The sequence below is a fragment of the Drechmeria coniospora genome, chromosome 02, assembly GCF_001625195.1.
Source record: "Drechmeria coniospora strain ARSEF 6962 chromosome 02, whole genome shotgun sequence".
Taxonomy (NCBI): Eukaryota; Fungi; Ascomycota; class Sordariomycetes; order Hypocreales; family Ophiocordycipitaceae; genus Drechmeria; species Drechmeria coniospora.
Window position 1 is genome coordinate 9,068,132 of NC_054390.1, and position 24,666 is coordinate 9,092,797.

Here is a 24,666-nt window from a genome sequence, read left to right on the forward strand (position 1 = left end):
AGTACTCCGTACAACCACTCCAGTAAGTAGCATCTATACATGTGCCCATCCGTTGTCCGCCAGGATCTGCATCTCGTTGATCAAGCAAAACTCGCCCGCCTCCTTGTTCCCGGACGCCTCCGCTTCCCAGCGGCCGACCCTGCTGCGGACGACGAAGCCCTCCAAGGTGAAGACGGTCCAGCGCTTTATCCTGTTCACCCACAGGCCGCGCCAGATTTGCCACATGGAAACCCAAGCGTCGCCATCTCCCGGGTGCGTGGCCTCGTACGCGGCCAAGTTGTATCCGACGCGCACGCGGGGGTTGAGGTAGACGCCGAGCGTCTTCGAGAGCGGGTTGTCGGCGTGGATGAGGCAGCACTCGGACGCCTCGAGGTGGTGCAGGGCGAGCGAGTCGGGAACGCCACGGAAGCGCAGGCTCGTCGACGAGACGAAGGGTTCGGCAGGCATGACCACTGGGTGGGACGAAACGGCCTACGATTAGCTTGCTTTCGAACCATGCGCGTTGCGTGGGAGCAGATGCATCCCGCGCGAGGAGGGGAGGGCCCAAACGAACCTATGCCGTTCCAGCAGCTCGTGACGGGCACGGCGTCGGCGTTGTTGAGGAGTGCGTTCCTCGATTCCCGGCCCCGAAAGTACGGCCAAGTCTGCATCGCGTGGCCCGAACCCTCCGTGTCGCGCAGCGCAAAGGTGTCGTAGTAGAGCGGTGGCTTGGAAAAGTCGAGCGAGCACGCGGCGGCGTAGTCGCCTCCGTTGGTGTCCATGAGCGCCAGCACATCCTCCGTCTAGGCGGCGGAAACGTCAGCCTCTCCCCGCCCCCTCCCCCCACGACGGCTCCGACACGGAGATGGCGGGCCTTACCGTAAATATGACGTCGTTGAGAAAGAGGACCTTGTCAAAGTTGATGCCCTGCTTGTGCAGATCCAGCAAGTCCTTGATGGTTCGATTCCTCAGCTTCGCGAGGTAGGGAATCCGTCTCAGCTCCTTCTTGCCCCTCGGCGTGACTACCCAACCGTCCGTCTTTTCCTCGTCCGGCTTGGCAATCTCGTCACGATGCGTCACGTCGGACACGTCGATGCGATGCGGGACCGCCCTCCTCTCGAGCTCCGTGGCGAGGTCCTGCAGCACCGTCTTGCTGTCGTCCCAGCTGCCGCTCTCGAATATGCTCACGAAGACGTTCTTGACGCCAAACGTCTCCGTGAGACGCAGAACCGCCTCGTTCCAGTGGGTTCGAAGCACGTCGCCGTTGTTGAAGTGTATGCTCGCAATGTAGATGCGCTCGTTTGGCCGCGACGGCTTCGGGCCGGCCTCGAGCTCTTGCCGGTACAGCTCATAGTTCAAGAGGTTGCGGTGCACTCGAAGGACGTCGAGGACGTTGACGAGGCAGAAGAGCAGCAGAAGCAGGCGCGTGGTTCGCCAGCGTCGGATTCGACGGAGGTATAGCCTGTTCGCACCGGCTAAGAGCACGGTGGGGAGTGGACGACGCATCGGGGAGCTTTCGAAGGAGGCTGTGGGGCTCAATCTCACCAATGATACCCTCCGCCCTCCGAGCATTGCGTCCGTTCGCTAAGGCGGGTGAAGGGACATTCGCGAGAGAATGAAAAAAGGAGAAAAGGACGAGCAGTTTCCCTCCCCCCCAGGTGTGTTTTTCGGCCACGACGTGTACAGCGTGTTCACGATATGCGGCAGGGAGAGTCGGTCGATACGAGGTGTATGTGTACTTACTTGGCCATGGCTTGGAGGTACGTACCTGTAAGTGCCGAAGCAAGTAAGTAGATGTCGACGTACTCCGCACAGTACGTGCGGCAAGTGGACATATGTCTTTATCGCCGACCAAGTATACTCTCCATAATTGCAGTAAGAAAAGTGACTTTTCCACGGATAAATGCTTATTGAACCCCCTGTGAAGGCGCCCCTTACGTGTACTGTATTATTAGAGCGAGCGTGAAAGGGGAGAGTGGAGCCACTCCACCGAACTACTTAATTATAGTTTGGCATACTACTCCGTAATACTCCGTACTGTACAAATACTTGCACCTACAAGTAGGTGTAGGGGAAGTACTAATACTTGCTATTCTTTGTACTTGCGTATATGTACGGAGTACTGTAAGTACTGTACAAAGTATTGAATACGGGGTACTCCGTACCACCAAGTATTACTGTACAGTACTTACTAGCAGGAACATGAACGTCATGGTATTCTACGCTGGACATTTACATGTATATATATGTATCTACACGTGTATACAAGCACAGAAGCACCTACTTACAGTACACCCACAGTACACCCGCAGTACACCCGCAGTACACCCGCAGTACACCCGCAGTCGTAGTAGGCGAGAGGTATATATTCCCCGTACATGACGACGACGACAGGTCGTAAATAAACACTACTGCTTCTATTTGAGCTCTCGAAGATGAAGCCAGTTCATTCAGTGCATTCCATTTTCGGCATTCGTCAACCCCGGCAGCACTCCTGCCTCCATGACGAACATATGGGACGTAGATGGTGCAACTGCCCAACGACATGTCGCGTTGTTGCCCCCCCCCCCCCCCCCCCCTCTCACCTCCCCGAGTTGGGCATTCTCCCTCCTCCGTTCTCCATTCCTCATAATGGTCAGAACCTCTTCCGCCTCGGTCGGGCCGTCTCCGTCACCCCGCGCGAGGCTGCCGGCGCCTGCCATGTCGCCGTCGTCCTCGTGCGCACGCATGGCTTCAAGCCCGCCCTTCCAGCCCGCCCTCGACGCTTCTCCCCGACAACGGTCTATTTGGCAAAGTGGAGATCGAATCCGAGCCACTTGCGATTCTGCACCTCGGGGATCGAGAGCCCGGGATAACCGTAGGTGATGGGCAGGAAGTAGAACCAGCAGGCGATGCAGGCGACGAGTATGACGCTGCATGCCAACCAGGCATTCTTCATGCTCTTGCCCGCGAACCTCTCCTGCGAGGTAAGATGCTTCCTCGGCTTCGCGTTCGAGGCCCTCCTTCCACCCTTTGCGTGCGCCTCGTCGTCGGCCGGTTCCGAGTTGAAGACAAACTCGAGGAGACCGCCGGCGACGAGGCAGGAGGCGAGATGGGACGGGAGATAGTGGTGCAGGAAGAGCTGACGGCCCATGATCCAAAAGGGGATGTAGTGCGTCGCCCAGCAGAGCCAGAAGAAGCCGGTGGAGTTGTACAATCGCGAGCGGGTGCCTGCGAGTTGCTTCGTCAGCCCATGCCATCTCGTGCCGGCTCATGCCAGCCTGCGCCGTCCGGTCCGCTCGACAACGGCCAGTCCGACGTGGCGGCGGGAGCAAGGGAGGAGCAAGGGGGGGGGGGACTCACGGTGGTCGAGAGCGTCGACGCCACGCCTCAGCGATACTTGGTCGGCGCAGATGATGCCGGCAAAGACGGCCAGCAGACCGGCGGCGATCCACCATCCGACGGGGTTGCCGGCAAAGTAGATTTGCTGACGCGTGTCGGAGTGTGTCCAGAAGCTGATGCCGCGCAGCAGGAAGGGCCACTGGTACGGATGGCTCGCGTACGGGTGGCTGCTCGTCAACTTGCTGTTGTGGTAGAACATGGCCGACTGCAGCTCGTACCACTTCACGAGGAAGGGCATGGACCTGACCTTGCGCTCATCCTTCCTCCGGCGCTTGTCGTCGGCCGGCAGCGACGGGATGTCTTCGACGAACCAGACGTTGGAGGTCCCGCCGAGGTTCTTGTTCCCGTTGATCTCCTGCTGGCGGTGCCCCCACTCGGGGAGGGGTTTGGTGTGCGTCCACATGGCGACCTTGCTCGGGAAATGGATCAGCTTGAAGTGGCTCGAGGCCGTCTTGAACTCCTGACCGTCCTTGCCCTTCTCGATGCGAATCTCGAAAAGGGTGTCGTTGGCGCGGCCGCCGTAGGCGTCCTCCTGCGAGACGCAGGTGAACTCTTGGTTCGTCGGATAGTACGGCGAGGCGACGTCGTGCGAGAGCAGGAACTTGTCGGTGACGAGATGGCGGAGTCGAATGACCTCGTGGTTCTTCACCGTCATGCCTTGTCGGTCGTTGGCCTCGAGCGGCAGGATCTGCCAGTGATTGTTGGTGTCGTTGTGGGGGTAGCCGGTGACCTGCTGGCCTTGGCTCGAAACCCGGCCGTCTTCGTACCGAAGCGGGTAGGCCTCGTTGTGGCTGTGCAGGAAGGTCTTGGTCTCCTTGTGGCGGAGGGTGATGGTGTCGTAGTACTTGATGTCGACGGCCTTGGCGAGCATGATGTTGTCGCTCAGCGTCTCCTGGAACTCGGGCGACATGAAGTCGTCGCCGGGCCCGGAGCGGGTGAGGACGGCGAAGTGGACCTGGAACCAGAAGAGGTAGAACATGAAGGGCATGAAGATGAGGCCGAAGGCGCGGGCGGCAAAGTGCCGGCCGAAGTAGGGCAGAGGGACGGCACCGCCGGGGCGCTTGATGTCCAGCAGCTCCCAGAGATCGATGACGACGGCGGATCCGATGGCGAGGAAGGCGAAGAGACCGACGTACTTGGTCGATATGTCGCACGAGAGGGCGAAGCCGGTGAGGATGAGCCACTTCCACCACTTCCTGCTGAAGGGATCGTGGCGCATCTTGTAGAACTTGATGTAGCAGAGGACGCTGCAGGCCATGGCCAGGACGAGCGAGGCGTCGAGGAGGATGAGCCGCGTCTGGGCCAGGTGGGCGTTGTCGAAGAGGATGAGGCCGGCGGCGAGGACGCAGGCGGGAACGCTGTAGCCCGACTCCCACATGATGAGGTAGGCGACGGTGACGGTGAGGGAGCCGAGGATGGCGGGGAGGGCGCGGAGGGCGACGTAGGGCACGCGGTTGGTGACGTACGACTCGCCGATGTTCTCGAACTTGAAGTGGCCGTCGTAGCCGACGAGCCAGCCCATGGCGGCGAACAAAAGCTTCGCCAAGGGAGGATGGACGTCGAAGAAGTAGGTTCGCTCGAGGTAGAAGGAAGCAAACTACGACACAGAAGTCGGGTCACGTCAGCCGTCCGTCGGGCGTCGTTGGTGGGAGGGTCGTGGGCGTCGTGACTGGGCGGTCGGGCCGGTCGGATCGCCGGCGGTACGCACCTTGCCGAAGTGAACCTCGTCGAAGACGACCTCGCTGGGGTGGGTGATGCCCCAGAAGCGGGTGATGAAGGCAAGCACCGAGATCAAGGTGATGGCCACCCTGTGGTTGAGATCGGGAACGGCGGCCGACTGCTGGGCGGCAAAGGTGGAGAGCGCGTCGAGCTCGCGCTCACGGGTGCTCGCGAGCGACTCGGAGCTCTTTTTGGTCCCGACATTTCGCTGCCGCAGACTGCCCTGCGGCGTCGAGCCGTGTGCCATGATTCTGGAGGGCCGCGAGGACGTGTCAGCAAGCGGCTCGTCGACGAGGAGATGGGGATGCGAGCGGCAGCCCGCGTGGCCGAGGACGGGGACGGCGGAGAACGTACCACGAAGGGGCGGGATGGCAAGCTACGAGAAGAGACGGAGAGGCAGGCAGAGTTGAGGAGGAGGAGGAGGATGGGGAAAAGATGACCATGAAGATGGGTGGAAAGAAACAAAGTAAAAGAAAAAGCCGGCTCGAGGCCAGAGTGCGACCGGTTGGGGGAGGAGGGAGGATAACAGGCCACCTAAGGAATCGTCGGGACGAGTCAACCGAGCTGGCCGTGGCTGTCGAGGGAGTCGAGGAGGACGCGTTCAGCGGCTCGCAGCGGAGGGCCGCGCCATCTCCAGGGCAGCTCCACGAACCCACTTGGGGCACCAGGAGCCCAGTATTGGGCTGCTTCAGTACTAGTGCCGGCGTCCAACTGCCACCTGGCCAGACCTGTCAGCCTGATTTAGCATTCAATTCTTCAAACTACGGGTGCACTAAAGCAGCGATCCACTCCGTACCTGGATACGAGTACATGTTATAATATCGGCGGCGCCGTACGGCATTGACCAGGACCTGCCGATGCCTGCAGATGTGCTCTGAAGGGTGTGTGTGCTCTGAAGGGTGCGTGTGCTCTGAAGGGTGCGTGTGCTCTGAAGGGTGTGTGTGCTCTGCAAGTGGTGCACCAAAGTACAAGTATGCCACAGTGCGTTTACGTGTGCTCGCAAGATTGCTAGTACTTGCTATATGCCATTAGCATGGTGGCAGAATTCTCCGGAAGTGGTGGGGGGTAGCCGCTCGTATGATTCTATGAATTAGTACGTATCAATCTGCTATTGTACCTAGTAGGTACGGAGTACAGTACTGTACAGTACATGTACAGCACAGTAATAACAGCACAGTAGTACTTGCAGTGCATGTACAGCATTACTTACATTGTGTACACGTATGGAGCAATCGGCCATGCAAGTTTTCGTACGGAGTAGTTGCAAGTACAAGCCACGTAAGTACTCCGTGCTTGTAATCTACCAGTCGATGAATTTAATTGTACAGAGTACTGTACTTACTTACATGTACAATTACAGGTAATTTGAGGCGGCAAAGCACCCCGCAACAGAGGGGCTGTTTGTTCCTCCAGCTTGAATGTACTCCGCACAGTATTACTTGTAATCTTGACAGGTCCACCAACAAAGGAGAGGCCGGTTCATGCCAGCGGCCGGGCCTTTGGGAACGATTATGTGTATAATGATTCACATGCATATGTCACAGCCATTGAGCGATGCATATCGGCAGCGGAGGTTGGTGCCCTCTTGTGTTGGGTAGGTGCACCGTCCGGTAGTATCGGTAGCAGTAACTCGCAAGACGTGCCTTGTAATCAGTTTAATTACAAGTACTCACTGTACAGTACTTGCATGTACTCCGTACAGTAGTACTCCATAGGGACGGAGTTCACCAGTACGGTGCTTGTTAGAGGTAGGTAATACTTACAGTACAGTGGTTTAGTACTTACTTGCATGGACAAATACTCAGTACAGTACAGTACACTACACTACAGTACAGTACAGTACAGTACAGTACAGTACTTACAAGCACACCTACGCCAAAGTACAACTACCGATCCTGGTACGAGCATTACACTCAATTACTTGCAAGTACACCTAAGAACGCCTAGTGAATGGCCTGAGCAGGAAAGGAGCCTGCGTCCCTCGCAACGAGCACCCGACCATGCATCAACGTTCGATGAATAGTGCCACCTTGCCACAGGAAACCATGGTGATGGGCCGTTGGCCACTAGGGACTTCGCACTCTGTGCTACGCTGTATCCGTACTGTTAAAAAAAACTCAATCTGCATCCACAGCAAGTAATGGTTGATGCTAGGAACAGGTGTAACCGTGCAAGTCGTCGGCTAGTAAGCAATACAGTGCGCAGCAACAGCACTACCGACTACACTATGCGTGTATCGCGTGGGCCGCCACGCCCTGTTCAGGCCTGGCGCCTGCTACGCTCTTCAGTAGACAACCCGCCGGCACCCACTCACCGTCCCGCGGCGGGGTTAACAGCGACGCCATCTGCTGTGGAGCTGAGAGTTTGAACCTCCGTTTCCAGTTTCTCCCCAACATTTGCCTCACGCCGTCAACGCCAGTGCCAAGCGGTCAATTTCTCTCGTCCAGATAGGTATGTCGCCGATCGTCGGCGCCCGCTCCTCCTCGTCCATAGGCATCCTCGCCGTGGCGGCCGCACGTCGGGGTCTGCCGGTGCAGGGCCCAAGGTTTACACCGACCGCAGTGTATGTTCCTCGAGCTAGAAAGTCAACCATGGCGGACCAGGTCAACATCTTCACCAAGAATGCTCCGGCTCGTACGTTCTCCCCCTTTGTCCCGATGCGAACAAGCGGATGCTGACGGCGGCCCATCAGCTGTCGGGCCCTACGTGAGTTTCACCCGCCGATCCGCTCCGACGCCGAGACACCATCGGACGCCTTCGATGCCGAGGCTCGCCGGGGCTAACAGCCTCGCCAGTCCCAGGCCGTCAAGACGCCCACGGCCATCTACTGTTCCGGCCAGATCCCCCTCACCCCGCAAGGCACCATGGTCGAGGGCTCCATCGCCGACATGACCAAGCAGTGCTGCGAGAACCTCGGCGCCGTCCTAGAGGAGGCCGGATCCTCCCTCGCCAAGGTCGTCAAGTGCAACATTTTCATCTCCGACATGGCCCACTTTGCCGTATGCTTCCTGCGTTGCCTTGAGCGGCATCATCTTCACCGTGGCTGGCCTGCTGACTTGCGGCAGGAGATGAACTCTGTCTACGAAAAGTACTTTCCCCACAAGCCTGCTCGCAGCTGCGTTGCCGTCAAGACTCTCCCGAAGAACGTTGACGTCGAGATTGAGGCCATTGCGCTTCCGTGAGTACCTCGGAGGGCGAACGGGGCGAACGGAGCGAACGGAGCGGCAATGTCGCGCCGGGTGGCAGTCTGCATTGAATCCGTCGAGGCCATTCGAATCCACACATACGTATCCGTACGATTCAACGACACGCACACCCTCGTATCCTCTAACCTGTCTGTTGTCGAGGCATCGCTACGTGACATCACCACAGACTACCATTGACTTCCCGTCGGTATTGCATTGCACAGCACCCGACAGCGTGTCCCGCGTCAGACCACCATCCATCTACTGTAGACTCTGCGCCATCGCCTCTATGCGTTCCAGATGACAACCCTGCCGTCGACGCCGCTTGCTGTGCCGTCATCAGCCAACCGAACCGTGACAACATGGGGGGGGGGGGGGGGGGGCGGTGCGGCTACTTACAGGTAAACTTGGTGACGCGACCGCCGGACGACTCGTAGGGACGAATCGTCGTGATGGTGTTCTGATGCGTAGTCTTCAGCTGCGTGTCATCCTTGAGCTTGCCTTTGAGGTCCATCTGCCTGAACATGTTGAGGGCCGACTCTTCACGCTGCTGGCCGGCGCCGTGGGCGTCCTTGGCATCGACCGGCGCCACGAGTTGCCAGCCGGACTCCCCGCCCTGGAAACGAAAGGCCTCGCAATCGTAGCCGGCGGCGATGATCTTGCTCTCGCTCTTCCAGAGCAGGCTCTTGAAGGGCAGAAGCTGCGTCGAGACGGTCAGGACCGCCCTTGGCGGCTGCTCCGGAGCGCTAGGGTAGACGACGGTGATGCTGCTGTCGTGGGCGGCGAACGCGAGGCTGTCTCCGCCGGGCGAAAAGGCGACGGAGTGAACCCAGCCGGCCGAGTTGTTCAGGTACTCGCCGCAGACGGTGTTGAAGGGGAGCCGTTCACCCCACACGCTGGGCTCCGGCTTGCTGTCGATGCCCTTGATGAAGCTGGAGAAGACTCGAGCGTGGGCGTCGGTCGAGCCGGCGGCGAGGAGGACGGAGTTGGGGTGCCAGGCGACGCTGGTGATGGTGCTGCGGATCGGCTTCTTTAGGTGTTTCGACACCCACCAGTCGTTTTCCTCCTCAAAGTAGCAGACGGCGATGACGCGATCGCCCGAGCCGACGGCAAACTTGGTCTCGGACGGCGACCATCGAACGTACGTCGCCGCCCGGCTGATGCGCAGAAGCACCAGGGTTGGCTTGTAGCCGGTGGGAGACGGCTCCCAGACGATGGCGTTGCGGTCTGCGCCTTTCGTCAGCGACCGGCAGCGTCCGGGTTCGGCAAGGTCCGGCACGTACCCTGGGAGCACGTAACGATGCGGCCGCTGCCGGGTGCGATGTCAACGCTCGTCACCATCTTGTCGTGACCCTTCAGCTCATCCTTGAGCTTGAAGGCATTTCCGACCTTGCCGTAGAGCTCGACGGCCGTGTCTCGAGCGACGGCCAGGACGCCGTGGTCTGTCGAGAAGCAGTGGTCGGCAATCGGGTTATGAAACAGGTGGTGAACCTCGGGAGCAGCCATTGCGGTAGAGGGACGAAGCGATAGGAGTAGCTCTCGACTATCGCAAGCAGAACTCGAGTAGAAAGGAAGGATTCGGTTGGAAAGTGAGGAGCGAAGGGCTCGGTGACGATGGTCAGTGACGGCGGGGGTTGGCCGCTGAGATGGATGTTGCTTGCGTAATGATTCCTTCTCCACACTGAGGGTCAGGCACCATTCCATCAGTACTCCGTACTTACTCCGCACTGTACAGTAAGTATGTACAAGGTACTTGCAGTGCAACTACAACCAAGTATACAGTAGTGCTTAGGTGTACTCCGTAGGTGTTCTTTACTTGCACATGTAGGTAGGATATTGAAGCCACTTGTGCAACTACAGTACATACAGTATATGTACATGTGTGGTAGCAGAGTGTACGTAATTACTGTACCGAGTAGATGCAAACAAGTGCTTGGGAATATTTCGGTATGCCAATGCACTCCGTGCTTACAGGTAAGAGTACGAGTAATTAGTTGTAGGCGTACATGTGCGGAGGACTGTTCGTGCTTTGCGAGTAAATACTTGCACCCAAGTACTTGTACAATACCTGCATCTAATCTACCTACCAAGTAATACTCCGAAAGTACATGTACATGTAGACGGCCAGCTCACATACAGTACTTACTTACAGTACTTAAGTGCAGTACTCCGTACTTTAGTAAGTAATAATACAACCACTCCCAACCAGTCGCGAGGTACGTACCGATGTGGAGTGTCTCGGTCCACCCAACCACTGTACTTTGCTGTAGCAAGTCGCCTTGCTTCATCGACGTCCAGCGTGGTGCTTTGTTCGCAGCCTCGAAATTTCCACTTCACGCGTGCTGGCCCTCCGACGCAACGACAAGCCTGCGCCCGCGACCGCCTGATGCAAGCGCAACCTCACAGACACACCTGAAAGGTCCCGTATACTAGGAAGCCAGCACGGCGTGCGTTCAATTCGTCGAGGCCCGACCACGGCACAATGGCAACGGCGGTGTCTACCCGGGGCACTCTGACGCCGAACGCTTCCTTGCCAGCCAAGGTCCAGTCGATCCCCCCCAACCAAACGTGCGTAGATGGCCCGACTTTCACAACACGCCCGTGTATTGTTGACTGACTGGTTTCCCTAGACTCTACGTCACAAACCTTCCCTCGGCGAAAATCCAAAAAGACGACCTGCGAACGGCGCTCTACCTATTGTTCTCGACGCACGGGACCGTACTCGACGTCGTCGCCCTCAAAACCATGAAGATGCGGGGGCAGGCTCACATTGTGTACCGCGACGTGCAGGCTTCAACGCAAGCAATGAGGCACCTGGACGGACGGATGTTTCTCGGCCGCAAACTCGTTAGAGCCCCCTCGACCCCGCGACGCTGCACCGTTCGGCCCGACGATGCTAACCTGTCAGAAAATCGAATACGCCCGAGGAAAGTCCCACTTCGTGGCCAAGCTGGACGGCACGTTCAAGATGCCCTCCGTCTCGGGCGCGGCGACGGTGGAGCAGACGGATCTTCAGCGTAGCATCTTCGACGCCCCGACGGCCGGCTCCGCGCCCGCCGATGGCCCGTCGTCCAAGGCTGCCAAGGCGGCAGACGAAGTCATGAAGGACGCCGAAGCGACCGAGCCCCGTGGACAGAAGCGAACACGAGACGAGGAGGAGGCCGAGGAGAGCGAGGAGGAGGACGTCGAGATGGAAGAGGATAGCGATGATGACGAATGAGCGAGGCGAGGCGAGCTTGCATGAGGCATGTTCGGTTCACTGTACGACCATTTCCTTGGGCACCCAGAGGCCCACGCAGCCGCCGACGAGGCCGAGCCAGATGATGAGGTAATTCTGCCTCGAGCATGGGAAGCTCGAGATGGCCTCTCCGACCAAGCAAGGATGAAGAAAGAAGGCGGGAACGCCGGTGACGGGGTGATGCTACGACGGAGTTGCACTTGTCAGCGAGGCTGCTGTTTGCATGAACCGATGGGCGGGATTCAAGCCTTGGCGGCCAAACGACGCGTGGCATGCATCTGTACTCACATCCACTGAAATGCCACCAATTCCTCCCACCCGCCGAAGGCCATCCTTGAATTCGTCAGGGACCAGGTGGCGGAAGACGGTGTCGACGTCCAACGCGGGCTCATCCGACGGGAGGTTGTGAAGCGTAAACCACAAACACGGGACTCTGTAGGTGGGATGAAGATGAATTTCGTACGTGACGTGTTCGGCCTCTCGGTCACGCAGATGGTGAATGACTACAGCCTGGCGTGGGTTAGGATATTGCCATCGGAGCGCACGGGTGCAAAGAGCAGGCCATGTGCCGTACCGAGTCGGCCTCCTCGGCATCCATCATGCCATCGTCGGCCTTGATTATGGCGTCTCGACCATCCTTCTCCGAGAAAGTCAACTTGCCGAGGCCCAGGGAGAGGTCAGGATGGTCCAGGATGCGCTCCAGTGGACGGGATATTTGAAGGTATGTCGCGTACGGTCCATGGGTGGAAAAGGTGGTATCCAGCGCGGCACACAGCCTGAGCTTCCAACGCTTCCGGAGAGGGCCAAGCTCTGCGCGGCAATACTGGCTTTCGAAATGGTGGCAAGCCTCGGAGAATTCCTCGTGGTTTAGGAAGGGGAAGTGTTCAAAATCCATCTCGGACATGATGCGACGGAAAATTCCTCTCGCCCGATGTACTATTGCAAACCAGTCCCCGGGAGGCAAGGCATACTCTACCGCATCATGGCGTTGGATCGAATCAGGCTCTGCCGTTTTTCAAGAGCTATCGTTTTGTCGATTCAAGGACAAAGCTATTCGCACGTTCCGAAATAACTCGGTAGCAATACTGTGCTATGCAAACTGGATGGAGTATCGATAGAGTATCGATGGAGTAGGGAGTAGGGAGTACGGTGTAGGGAATACAGACGGTTTGAGCTAGGTACTCAGTACTTCAGTACTGTAAGTAAGTACGTCCGTACAAGTACAAGTTTATTACCTGTTCTTCCCTCTGTACTTACGTGATTAGATGCCAGGAGGCGAATATTACCCAATGCAACCTAGCCTCCCTGCAACTCGTTCCAGCGCTACCTGCTTACGTACTAATTAGGTATCTACCTGCTGTACTTGTACATGTGAGCGCTGCAAGTACACGTACTTACTGTACTTTTTGCAGAGTACATGTACTCTGTAGCAGCACAAGTAGGTACAAGGTACAACTACATAAGTACTTACTCCATACAGAGTAATTACTGTACTTACTCAAGCACTTCCGGTGCTCCGCCAGGTACTTGGTGCAGCAGTACTAAGTACTTACAGTAGGTAGCTCTAGCAGAGCTCCAACGCCTACCTCGAGTGGTTCAGCACACATGTCCTTTCCGACTGCAAGCGTTCTGCTCCCATACCAACCACAGGCGGGCCAAGATCGACAATCTCCGGGAGCAGAGCACGTGTCTTTGAACCTGCCTTTACGTTCGGCCTCTTCCCCATCTGGCCCTCTCTGCATCCCGCATTCGAGTGCTTCTTGCGGAGGAGTTTTGGCGGCTCTCTGCTGTAATTCCCTTTCTCCATTTACCCCGTGCTCCTCGATCATTGCGACATGAACCAGCCGGCCGAATAGTTGGAGCTCCCTTCGACGTCGACCGCCAGAGCAACATCTCCCTTCCCCCAAGGCCACGCGCCACCCGGGCTGCGCAAGATATCGAGAACAGGGGCCCCCATCCGCGGCCGTCGCTCTCGACATGTCCTTCAACGCACCGAGGAATGTGCCCGACTTTACGGCTCCCCACCGAGACCTCGAGGACCGAGCATGGGTCGCGGCGTCGCGGCGAATCGTTTCGGGCGGCCGCGGCGGCATCATCCACGAGGTCCAGGATCGGGTCGCCGGCTTGTTCGAGCCGGACCAGCTGCCAATGTACAAGGACAAGCCGTACGGGTACACGCCTTTGATGCGGCGACGACGGTGGTGGAGGCGGAAGCGGTCCATGATCCTCAGCATCGTCGCCATACTCTCCCTGCTATACTATACCGGCTACCTGCCCGGCCGCGGCACGCGACGGAAAACGGCGTCGGCATGGACGTGGGCGGCACCGTCGACTCCCGAGAAGAACGGTCCCGACTGGGACGAGAGGCGAAAGCACGTGGTGGAAGCCTTTGAGCTGAGCTGGGACGCGTACGAACGATACGCCTGGGGTAGGTGACCGGTCGCCCTTGCTCGTTTGCGTTGTGGCCTCGTGCGGCCGACCGTTTGGCTGACGATGGCGCGCCCTCCAGGATACGACCAGTATCGGCCGTCGTCCAAGACGGGCAACAACATGGCCCCTCACGGGCTTGGCTGGATCATCATCGACTCGTTGGACACGATGATTGTGATGAACCAGACGAAGCGCCTCCAGCACGCGCGAGAGTGGCTCTCCAAATCCCTCGTGTGGAACCAGGATCAAGACGTCAACACGTTCGAGACGACCATCAGGATGCTCGGCGGATTGCTGTCGGCCCACTACCTGTCGAACGAGTTCCCGAACATGGCGCCCCTGGCCGAGGACGATCCCGGCAAGCCGGGGGAGGACCTGTACCTCGAAAAGGCCAAGGATCTCGCCGACCGGCTGATGGTGGCCTTTGAGTCGAGCTCGGGCATCCCGTACGCGAGCGTGAACCTCGCCAAGATGCACGGCATCCCCTCGCACGAGGACGGAGGCGCGTCCTCGACGGCCGAGGCGACGAGCGTCCAGCTCGAGTTCAAGTATCTCGCCAAGCTCACGGGCGAGAAGCAGTTCTGGGACAAGGTCGAGAAGGTGATGAAGGTCGTCGACGACAACAACGCGCAGGACGGCCTCGTGCCCATCTACATCTCGGCCAAGGACGGCAAGTTTCAGGGCGACAACATCCGGCTGGGCAGCCGCGGCGACTCGTACTACGAGTATCTGATCAAGCAGTACCTGCAGACGAACAAGCAGGAGCCCGTGTACGAGGAGATGTGGAACCACGCGCTCGAAGGCGTTCGGAAGCACCTCGTCACCTACACGGAGCCATCGGGCTTCACCATCATCGGCGAGCGGCCGTCGGGCCTGGACGGTTTCCTGTCGGCCAAGATGGATCATCTGGTGTGCTTCATGCCCGGAACCATCGCCCTCGCCGTGACGGGCGGCATCTCGGAAGCCGAGGCGCGGAAGCTGCCGAGCTGGGACGAGAAGAAGGAGAAGGACATGCGGCTCGCGCGGGAGCTCATGCAGACGTGCTGGGGCATGTACAAGTTCATGGCGACGGGGCTCGCGGCCGAGATCACCCACTTCAACATCGCGAGCCCGCCGCCGGCCGAGTCGGCGCCGCACGCGGCCCCGGCCGACTTCGACGCCGATCCGCAGGCGCGGTGGCGGCAGGACTACAGCGTCAAGGGCAACGACGTGCACAACCTCCAGCGGCCCGAGACGGTGGAGAGCCTGTTTTACATGTGGAGGATCACGGGCGAGGTCAAGTACCGAGACTGGGGCTGGGAGATGTTCCGCTCCTTCACCAACTACACGGCCGTCGAGGAGAACGGCGGCTTCACGAGCCTCCGCGACGCCAACGTCATCCCGCCCATCATCCTCGACAACATGGAGAGCTTCTGGCTGGTACGTGCCGCTTCCGCACCCGAACGAGCCCGACGGGGCTACGCTGACACGCAGGACAGGCGGAGACGCTCAAGTACTTTTACCTCCTCTTCTCGCCCAACGACGTGCTGCCGCTGGACAAGATTGTCTTTAACACGGAGGCCCATCCCTTTCCCAGGTTCGACCTGGGCCAGCTGTTCAAGACCGGATGGCAGCGCAAGCCGCGGGATGCCGAGGGAAAGACGGCGGAGGAGAGGGCCGCCGAGCAGAAGGCCGCCGAGGAGAAGACGGCGGAGCAGAAGGCGGCGGAGCAGAAGGCTGCCGAGCAGCAGCAGCAGCAGCAGCAGCAACCTGCCGCGGCGCAGCCTGCCGCGGCGAATGTTGTCGCGGGACAATGATGCAAAGGGGGGGGCGTGTTTTTGATGACGCGCTGCCGCCGCCGGTATCGCCATTGCCACGCACAAGGGCCGCGTCGATTCTTGACGGCTCATGACGCCTTCTTGGAAAGCACGGCCGAGTTATTGGCGGATATGGAGTACGAGTACGACGAGGAGCATGGCTGGCACTTGTTGGCTTGCCGCTTGGTGCCATCTCGATACCTAGGTAGGCAGCATGCAATGATTAGTTCATGACGGCGTGCCGCCGAAGCTGCGTTGTATGCAGTCGATGAGGTTTGCCGGCGGACAGCCCGACACGAATCTGACGGGATGACGACGCTGGCCACGACAAACTCCTTGGTCCAAGCCTGGCATCGATGAGGTTTGCCGGCGGACAGCCCGACACGACACTGACGGCATGACGACGCTGGCCACGACGGGCTCCTTGGTGGCGTGGCCTCATCGACGTGTGGGAGTAAGCAGTCCGTCCGCCGATAAGCACGCTGATACTCCTAATTGTGCGCCGTCCATGTGCAGTAAAGAGTCAGTAGGTGTGCATGTACGGAGCACTGTACACGTGATGGTAAGCGTACCTGGTACCATGCGGTGAAGTACAGGCAAGTAACTGGCTGTACTCTGTACTTGGCTCGTACTTGCAGGCATACATGATACCAGTAGTAAACAGGGGGCAACAGGCCTTGACGCCGGCAGAGACAGCCGGACTGTACCAGGTACTATTCTACTGTAGGTTCCGATTCGAACCATCATGAAGCCCAAAGTACACTACTTCACCAGACAGCATGAACGCAAGCGAGCAAGCAGAGAGGGGAAACTTTGAAACTGGTTCCCAGGGTTCGTCGTACCCATAACTGCTCCGTAGTGCTTGTGCTGTAGTACTCGGTACATCACTCACTGGTACCGTGATACCTGTGCAAAGTACATCTACAACCACAGTGCATTCTTGTTCTTACAACGTACTCCGTACATGCCCATCTAGTACCGTAAGGTACCTAGTACTCTGCATTGGTGTATTGTAGGTGTATGCTATGCGTAGGTACGGTTCCTGGTTCAGGGCCCAGGCGCCTCCCCTTCTGTGCTGTAGTACTCGGTACATCACTCACTGGTACGGTGGTACCTGTGCGAAGTACACCTACAACCAAGTACTTGCTTACATTCTTATACAACGTACTCCGTACATGCACATGTAGTAATACTGTATACGCCGTACTGGTGCTGTAAGTACTGTAGGTGTATGCTATGCGTACCGTTCCTGGTTCAGGGCTCAGGCGCCTCCCCCTCTGTGCTGTAGTACTCGGTACATCACTCTCTGGTACGGTGGTACCTGTGCGAAGTGCGCCTACAACCAAGTACTTACTCACATTCTTATACAACGTACTCCGTACATGCACATGTAGTAATACTGTATACGCCGTACTGGTGCTGTACTGTAGGTGTATGCTATGCGTACCTACGGTTCCTGGTTCAGGGCCCAGGCGCCTCCCCCTCCCCCGCCATCAGCCACCAGCCACCTCTGCCGTTCGCTTCAGCACGACCAAGACACCCAGGTAACCTGTACTTGTGGCGTGTCCAGTCATGCTACTACCGTTGTATCTGCTACCTACTAGGTACCCGCCTAGAAATGCCAGCAACCCCCGGCCCAGGAACGTTGGCCGGAATCGCTAGACGTATACGGAGTACTCCGTACTACCAGGTGCTACTCGGTAATCATATGCTACGGCACTCGTAGGCTGGACTATTGCGACAAGGTGGACACGTTAATACAGTATTACTGTGCTTGGAGAGTACGGAGCGAAGTGGCGCGAACAGGAACAGGCGTCTATCCGTCGTATAATCACGGAGCAGATGCAAGCGGTGGATGCCGACGAGGCCTGGGCCTGTACTGACGGGCACCGCCGTGGTACCTGGTACCGACAAGTGAAACAGGGTCCGGACGGATAGATGTCCATGTACGTCAGCGATGGCGTCCTCGTGGCGCCTGTCCTACCGATCTGACGCCGCCCCGGTTGTCTCACGCCACGCCCATCACTGCCACTGCCACTGCCGATGGTGCCTCGGCCAGCTTTATTCCCTCTTACCCATCCATGCATGCCTCAAGATATCTGCATCATCTCACTCCGAATTGCCTCTGCCAGACAACAAAGAGTACTGATTCGTTCGTCGAACAAATCAATACACGTATAAAAAAGGCCCCAACGTCCGAGTGCGACATTTCCGTCTACGCATCGCCTGGGCCGAAGCGAAACACCTGCCACCTGCCACCTGCCACCTGCTCCTCCAGTCTCCTCCCCCCCCCCCCCCCCCCTCCCCCTCCTCATGATACCCCCCCCCGCCTCGACGACGGCGATCAACGGCAGTCATCGTTCCAAAGAGCTGGGAGAGTCAAAGGCGTCGTTGCCGTTAGCGGCCATCGCTCTGCTTTCTCTATCCCTTTCCGGCGGATCAGCATCGCCAACGGGGGCGACGACGGCGTTGTCGTGCTGACCGACGACGACCATCATGGCTCCTCGTAGCCACGTCGAGCTCAAAAACCTTGACATCAAGGCAGAGTCCGTCACCCAGGCCAGCACCGAGAGCACGGGCGAAGCCGACGATTCGCACCATCGGTGGCAACGCCATCAGCAGCCGTCGCCACGGCTTCCCCGCCACGTCCAACGCTTCGTCAACAGCTTCAAGGCCGACGACAGCTCCGCCAACTTCTTCCCTTCCGACCACCTCAGCCAGGTCAACAGCGGCGGCAGCGCTGCGCCCCGGGGCTATGGACCCTACTACTACGACCTGCACCTGGCCGCCGTCGAGTCGGCCAACACGGGGCTTGCCCGGAAGCTCAAGGGTCGCCACCTGCAGATGATTGCCATGGGAGGCTCCATCGGCACCGGCTTGTTCGTCGCCTCCGGGAGGGCGCTGCATGCTGGCGGCCCTGCCTCCCTGCTGATAGCCTTCTCCATCGTCGGCGCCATGCTGTACTGCACGTGCCAGGCGCTCGGCGAGCTCGCCGTCATCTTCCCCATCGCCGGCTCCTTCTCCTCCTGGTCCACGCGCTTCCTCGATCCCTCGTGGGGCTTCGCCATGGGCTGGAAGTAAGCTTCATCCGCCACCGCCGCCCGGCTTCGTCCTGCTTTTGCCGTTCATGCTGACGCGCGACCCCCCTCGCCCCCCCCCCAGCTACGCCATGCAGTGGCTCACCGTCTTGCCCCTCGAGATCATCGCCGCCTCGTTGACCATCCGCTATTGGACCTACGAGCTCCCGAATGCCATGTTCGTCACCATGTTTCTCGTCGCCATCATGATCATCAACCTCTTTGGCGTCAAGGGGTATGGCGAAGCCGAGTTTACCTTTTCCATCATCAAAGTCATCGCCGTCATCGGCTTCATGTGAGTGCCGTGACGACCCTCGTGCTGCCCTTTCAAGCTTGCGCTCACGCACCCGCCATTGCAGCCTCCTCGGCATCGTCCTCAACTGCGGGGGGACGCCCGACCGCGGATACATTGGCGGCGAGTTCTGGAACAACCCGGGTGCCTTTCACCACGGGCTCAAGGGCCTCTGCAGCGTCTTCGTCACCGCCGCCTTTGCCTTTACCGGCACCGAGCTCGTCGGCCTGGCCGCGGCCGAGACGGCCAACCCGCGGAAATCGCTCCCGACGGCCATCAAGCAGGTGTTTTGGCGCATCACCCTGTTCTACATCGTCGCCCTCACCCTCGTCGGCCTGCTTGTTCCCTACAACAACCCTCGGCTCATGGACTTTGACAGTCCCGCCGACGCCAAGGCCTCGCCCTTCGTCATCGCCATCGAGGAGGCCGGCATCGAGATCCTCCCCTCGGTCATGAATGCCGTCATCCTCATCGCCGTCTTGTCCGTCGGCAACTCGGCCGTCTTCGGTTCCTCGCGAACCCTCGTCGCCCTCGCCAAGCTCAACCAGGCGCCCAAGATCCTCGGCTACGTCGACAAGAGAGGCCGGCCCCTCGTCGCCATCGCCGTCGCCGCCGCCTTTGGCCTGCTCGCCTATCTCGCCGGCATGCAGTACCAGACCAGCGTCCTCGACTGGCTCCTCGCCATCTCCGGCCTCTCCACCGTCTTCACCTGGGCCTCCATCTGCCTCTGCCACATCCGCTTCCGCCGCGCCTGGGCCTACCACGGCCGCAGCCTGAGCACCATACCTTGGGTCTCCCAGGTCGGCGTCCTAGGCTCCTACTGCGGCCTCGCTCTCAACCTTCTCGTCCTCGCCGCCCAGTTCTGGGTCGGCGCCTTCCCCATCGGCTGGGAGGTCCTGAGCGCCAGCAAGATTGCCCAGACCTTCTTCCTCAGGTACATGGGAGTGCCCATCGTCGTCACCTTCTACCTATCCCACAAGCTCCTCTACGGAACCAAGTACGTGAGGATCCGCGATATGGATGTCGACACCGGTCGCCGCGATTTCAACCTACCCATCCTTCTCGCCCAGGAGGACGAGGAGCGTGCGTCGTGGCCCCGATGGAAGAAATTTTACAAGCTCCTCTGCTAGCACCTATCCGTCTGCTCTTCATTCCCCGCCATTTGTGTGTTTGGCCGCATTGTCGTTGTCGTTCTTTGCCAGCGCGCTCGCTCGTGGTGTGTCGTGGCTCTTTTTTTGGCCCTCATTGTTGGCTTGGGAAGGTTGGATCATGTGGCGATAGTATGTCTGGAGAAATGGCACGGCGTTTCCTAGGTTATGAATTCACAATCGATGGAAACTGCCCCTCGCGATGTAGTTGTCGTACATGCAATCGCCATGAGAAATCATTCCTGGGCCGGTGTGAGACAACATCGGCTTCTCATTCATACACAACGGTTACGCTTTCAACCCAACCAAGATGAAATCATCGACATCGCATTTCTGGTCACGCAACGGGCCGTCCACAATTACTCGATGAGGAAATCTACAGATATGACGCATCGCCTTGCAAGATCCTCGAGATACCTGTACTTGTTTCAATAATGTGCAAGTCTTGCTACAATTGTCCGTATCAACAGCGCCAACAACAGATACAAGAGAAAGCCACTCAATTCCTCTAACCGTTTCCATTGTCCGGAAAAAAAAAGGCGACAGGATGCCGCACAAAGACGGGATGCGCCGTAGGGGTCGCGACGAGAGGACTAGATACGAAAGACGTGCCCCGTTCGGATGGGACATCGACCGGCCCTTGCATCATGCGCTGGGCCAAGAATGCCTGGGACCAAAATTCGAATCACCAAGGACCGAGCTTTCTTATGGGCCATGCTCCGCGCAGTGGCCTGCAGGCGTCAAAATTCAGGGGGGGCGCCTGGAGATGCCCTCGTCCGGATCCGAACTCGGCAACGGTGGAGGAGTTTCAATAGTCCCAAAGGTTCTGTTTGGCGCTCTTTTGGGCGGCCGCAACGTTGCCCTTCCGGCCACCCGTGGGCTGGGGCACCTCATCTTCGCCGCCGCCGTAGAGCCAGTTCCTCTCGGTGCCCTTCCTGCCGCCCATGCCGTCGCCGGCAATGTTGATGCCTTCCTGCTCCTCGCCGGCACCGCCGTAGAGCCAATCTCGGTTGGTGCCCTTCTTGCTTCCCATGCCGTCGCCGGCAACGTTGATCTTGGTATGCTCCTGCGTCTTCGCTCGGGGTTGGTTCTCCTTTTGGGAGGCGGGCGATTTGTCGTACGAGGACCAGTTGGCGTCCATCATCTTGACGGCCTTGGCGTGGGTTTTGGCGCCAGCCTGAGGCTCAAGAGGGCCAGGCGAAGCGTCCGTCATGGCAAAGTGGGCGTCAAAGTCCTTGGTACGGTCCTTGAGGTTGGTGATGTTGCCCAGCGCACGCTTGGGGCCGGCCGCCTCCTCCTCGTCGTCGTCCTTGTGGAGCCCGTGAGCATCGGTATGCATGGCACCCCGCGGCTTGGTGTCGGACCGGTCCTGATAGGGGAGCCGCTCGCCATCGTCCTGGAGTTCAAAGTGCGTCTCGGCATCCCGACGGCCCTTTCCGGCATGCTTCTCGTCGCCTTCCTCCTCGTTGACGGCCTCCGTGTCCCAATGACGAACGTCCTGGTGACGGAAGATCTTGGTTCGCTGCGCCTTCTGGGGCGTGACAAAGTCGTCAAAGGACCACTGGCTGTCGTGCTTGGTCTTGGGCCGCTGGTGATGCGACGATGCCCGTTCCGGGTGGTCCTGGGGGTCGGAGCCGTCGGCAAAGTTAAAGTGTTCGTACTTCTGAGGGTTGGGACGAATGTAGCTGTTAGCCTTGTTCTTGGGCTCTTCGTCGTCGTCGTCGTCGACGTCCTGCGCCGGGCCGTTGGGGCCGTCAAAGATTCGCATGGGCTGGAAGTTTTTGCCCTGACCGGCCTTGGAGGGCGACATGGATCGATCGCGAGGGGTGTGGGGATCGTCGGCGTGAGGCTCATCGCCCAAGATCTCGGCGAAATCGCGTTGGCGGGGTCGACTGCCCGCGTAAGGCGAGACGACGGCCGCCCCCTCGGCCGCCTCCAGCTCCTCCCTCGGACCGAAAAGTTTCAGCGACGCATGGGGGTCGCGCAGTGCGTTGGTGGAGCTTTCGCGGGTGCGGTTGACGAGATCGTTGTGGCTCTGCGGCGCCCGGGTGGAGGCGGGGCCGACGACCTTGAGGCAAGACTGGATCATGGTGAGTTGCTCTCGGCCGTCCTTGATGGGCCAGTTGCGTCCGTTCTTGCCGATGATTTCGACCTGCTTGAGGAGCGAGCCTTGATCCCACTGCTGACGGATCTGGGCAATCCTGCCCTCGCCGTCGAAGGAGACGATGTGCAGCTGCGGAGAGGACCAAGTCAGCACGGGACAAGGGCTTCCCATGGAGGACGATGAATGCAAAGACGCCGGTCGAACGTACAATTGGCAAGTAGGCGACGCGATCCGAGAGGAAGTTGTCGTCGAGGCCAGGCAGGTAGGCTCCGCCACTCGTCTGGAATTCGAGTGCGGTATGGAGCTCGAAAGCAACAACGTTGCCGCCGTCGATTACGTTCAGGATGTCCTGCTTCTTCTTGATGACCTGCTTCTGCAGGGAGTTGAGGTGCTTGATGATGTCGGTCGCGCCCGAAACCGTCGTCGTCGTCGTGACATAGTGCAGCGTAGCCTTGTCTGCCAGCAACGAAGTACTGGGACTCGCGAGGAACTGCTTGTAGGTTGCGGCAGCCATGGCGAGGTCGAGGGTGATGACTGTGTGTTGTTTCACTTTCCAGGGGGTCGTTGCTGGATATTTTGGGGAGTGAGGGGGGGGGGGGGAGAGGTGTCGCAAGTGACGCTGCAACTGTTGATGTTGTTGCCGTCGTGTGCTAGGAGTACCGAAACGTCTGGTGGTCGTTGTAGTGGAGAAAAGGGGAAGGGGGGGGGGGGGGGCGGAGAGCGGAACTGGGTCGCGACACGATCAGGAGGAGGAGACGACAGCGCGTGAGCGGGAGGCGTTAATGCAGGATGAGAGAGAGATATGAGGCCCGGGTTCTGGGTTCTAGCTTGTGGATTTGTTGGCGCCGTGGTGGGTGCCTGAAAGGTACTAGTACAGTACTTCCAGCATGCACTACGTAGCGTGTGCTATCCATGTACATACATGTACTTAAGTACTTGTGCATGCCCAGGACACGAAGCTCTGGAAATGCAGAAAAATAGAGGTAACCACGGGAATCAATGTGCCTCCTAGCAGCAGCAGCAGCAGCAGCAGCAGCGGTAGCAGCGATTGTCTTGATTCTTCGTACATGAACTCTGCTCTACTCAATATTGGAACGAGAATACAACAGTGACTCTTGTTTGCATGGATATTCATTGTTAGGGTGCACTTCCTTGCCGCGGTGGCGACCCCTGGTCCGAATCCCTGAATCCTGTACTTGGGCCTGTCGCCCCTGGACTCGAGAAAACAACGGCAGGACCCTCGGCAGCGGGGGGCGAAGACGAAAAGGAAGTCGAAAGATGGATTTGATGAGGACCGGAGCTCGATTTTGAAGGACGAATCGAGATGTTGCCGTTGATTATTGGTGTTTTCCATGTTTGTGTTGACGGCTGAGTCAATTTCAGGAAAGGGCGTTTCGCTCAAGGCTCGCTTCTCCGTCTTTAGTGCTCGGTGGGCTTCAGCTGGTGCCTGCTGGGCCTAATTTCCAGGTACTCGTGGTGCTAGCAGCTATTATCTTGTTCACTAATCCTCGCTGGGTGTTTTTGCCAGCCATGGCCGCGACTCGGTTGCCTCGCAACGGACGGCAGCAGTCGAATCGGTACCTGCCAGCGCCACGCGCGGAGGTAACCCTTGTGGCATGTACATGACTATACATATAGGTACTTGCGGCAACTTGAAAATTTCCCGCCAAGACAGGTACTCGCATGTATTTGGGGGTGCTCCGTATTGCCTGCGCGTGTTGTCCATGTACTCGAGTAAGTACGGAGTACTTGTGAGGTAAGTAAGTGCAGTAAGTACGGAGTAATACTGTACAGGTATAATTAACCCGTACGTGCTAATCAACACAGCACGGAGTACTCCGTACAGTGTGGTGTAGTACTAGCTATTAATATTAATATTAATATTATTACCATGAACTGTACGAGTACAGAGTACGGAGTCGACATTGACGCATTTCTTCAGAGATGTGGCGAAGAGGGTTTGTCTGTACCGACTAGGTGTTTACGAGTAACGTTTGCGAGATGACGCAGGCCACAGCATGTCCTTGCTACTCCGTACTATTAGTAGACATCTACAAGAAATGCGTGCGCGGCAGGTCCCGACTTGGATTGAACCATGCACGAATGCTCCGTACTGGGCTCCGTAGCTACTGTAGCATTGTAGGCGGTCAATGGGCACGCGATGCATGCATGTTCCATCGCGGAAGCCGGGTGGCGAACCTAGCTCGATGCAACGATACGACACAATTACAAGTGCAGCAGAAGATCGCCAGCCATCGATCGGACGCATCTCCATCGCTGCTCCTTCGATTCTTTGTGGACTGCCGGCCGCAACCCC

General features: G+C 58.5%; 9 protein-coding genes across 9 annotated transcripts; 4 read left to right on the forward strand and 5 right to left on the reverse strand.

Annotated features, from left to right (window-relative positions):
• Nucleotides 1-33: 33 nt before the first annotated feature.
• Nucleotides 34-1,485, reverse strand: DCS_05613 (polysaccharide export protein; the record flags this gene model as incomplete). Its single annotated transcript, XM_040802915.1, has 3 exons — nt 34-452; nt 554-782; nt 859-1,485. 3 exons carry the CDS (start codon nt 1,483-1,485, stop codon nt 34-36), a joined length of 1,275 nt encoding a protein of 424 aa, XP_040657948.1.
• A 1,276-nt stretch (nt 1,486-2,761) lies between these two features.
• DCS_05614 (glycosyltransferase) lies at nt 2,762-5,326 on the reverse strand (the record flags this gene model as incomplete). Its single annotated transcript, XM_040802916.1, has 3 exons — nt 2,762-3,189; nt 3,322-4,957; nt 5,069-5,326. The coding sequence occupies 3 exons, from the start codon at nt 5,324-5,326 to the stop codon at nt 2,762-2,764; spliced, it is 2,322 nt and encodes a 773-aa protein (XP_040657949.1).
• A 2,344-nt stretch (nt 5,327-7,670) lies between these two features.
• DCS_05615 (protein HMF1) lies at nt 7,671-8,261 on the forward strand (the record flags this gene model as incomplete). Its single annotated transcript, XM_040802917.1, has 3 exons — nt 7,671-7,713; nt 7,772-7,785; nt 7,875-8,261. 3 exons carry the CDS (start codon nt 7,671-7,673, stop codon nt 8,259-8,261), a joined length of 444 nt encoding a protein of 147 aa, XP_040657950.1.
• Nucleotides 8,262-8,551: 290 nt separating this feature from the next.
• On the reverse strand, nt 8,552-9,770 carry DCS_05616 (ARP2/3 actin-organizing complex subunit Sop2; the record flags this gene model as incomplete). The annotated part of the gene is made up of 3 exons (XM_040802918.1): nt 8,552-8,592; nt 8,664-9,491; nt 9,548-9,770. 3 exons carry the CDS (start codon nt 9,768-9,770, stop codon nt 8,552-8,554), a joined length of 1,092 nt encoding a protein of 363 aa, XP_040657951.1.
• A 976-nt stretch (nt 9,771-10,746) lies between these two features.
• Nucleotides 10,747-11,484, forward strand: DCS_05617 (uncharacterized protein; the record flags this gene model as incomplete). The annotated part of the gene is made up of 3 exons (XM_040802919.1): nt 10,747-10,832; nt 10,895-11,111; nt 11,173-11,484. 3 exons carry the CDS (start codon nt 10,747-10,749, stop codon nt 11,482-11,484), a joined length of 615 nt encoding a protein of 204 aa, XP_040657952.1.
• Nucleotides 11,485-11,685: 201 nt separating this feature from the next.
• Nucleotides 11,686-12,406, reverse strand: DCS_05618 (uncharacterized protein; the record flags this gene model as incomplete). Its single annotated transcript, XM_040802920.1, has 2 exons — nt 11,686-12,012; nt 12,077-12,406. The coding sequence occupies 2 exons, from the start codon at nt 12,404-12,406 to the stop codon at nt 11,686-11,688; spliced, it is 657 nt and encodes a 218-aa protein (XP_040657953.1).
• Nucleotides 12,407-13,479: 1,073 nt separating this feature from the next.
• DCS_05619 (mannosyl-oligosaccharide 1,2-alpha-mannosidase) lies at nt 13,480-15,728 on the forward strand (the record flags this gene model as incomplete). The annotated part of the gene is made up of 3 exons (XM_040802921.1): nt 13,480-13,930; nt 14,012-15,351; nt 15,411-15,728. The coding sequence occupies 3 exons, from the start codon at nt 13,480-13,482 to the stop codon at nt 15,726-15,728; spliced, it is 2,109 nt and encodes a 702-aa protein (XP_040657954.1).
• Nucleotides 15,729-18,224: 2,496 nt separating this feature from the next.
• Nucleotides 18,225-20,227, forward strand: DCS_05620 (amino acid permease; the record flags this gene model as incomplete). Its single annotated transcript, XM_040802922.1, has 3 exons — nt 18,225-18,805; nt 18,891-19,100; nt 19,165-20,227. 3 exons carry the CDS (start codon nt 18,225-18,227, stop codon nt 20,225-20,227), a joined length of 1,854 nt encoding a protein of 617 aa, XP_040657955.1.
• An 826-nt stretch (nt 20,228-21,053) lies between these two features.
• DCS_05621 (uncharacterized protein) lies at nt 21,054-22,863 on the reverse strand (the record flags this gene model as incomplete). Its single annotated transcript, XM_040802923.1, has 2 exons — nt 21,054-22,478; nt 22,558-22,863. 2 exons carry the CDS (start codon nt 22,861-22,863, stop codon nt 21,054-21,056), a joined length of 1,731 nt encoding a protein of 576 aa, XP_040657956.1.
• Nucleotides 22,864-24,666: the final 1,803 nt, after the last annotated feature.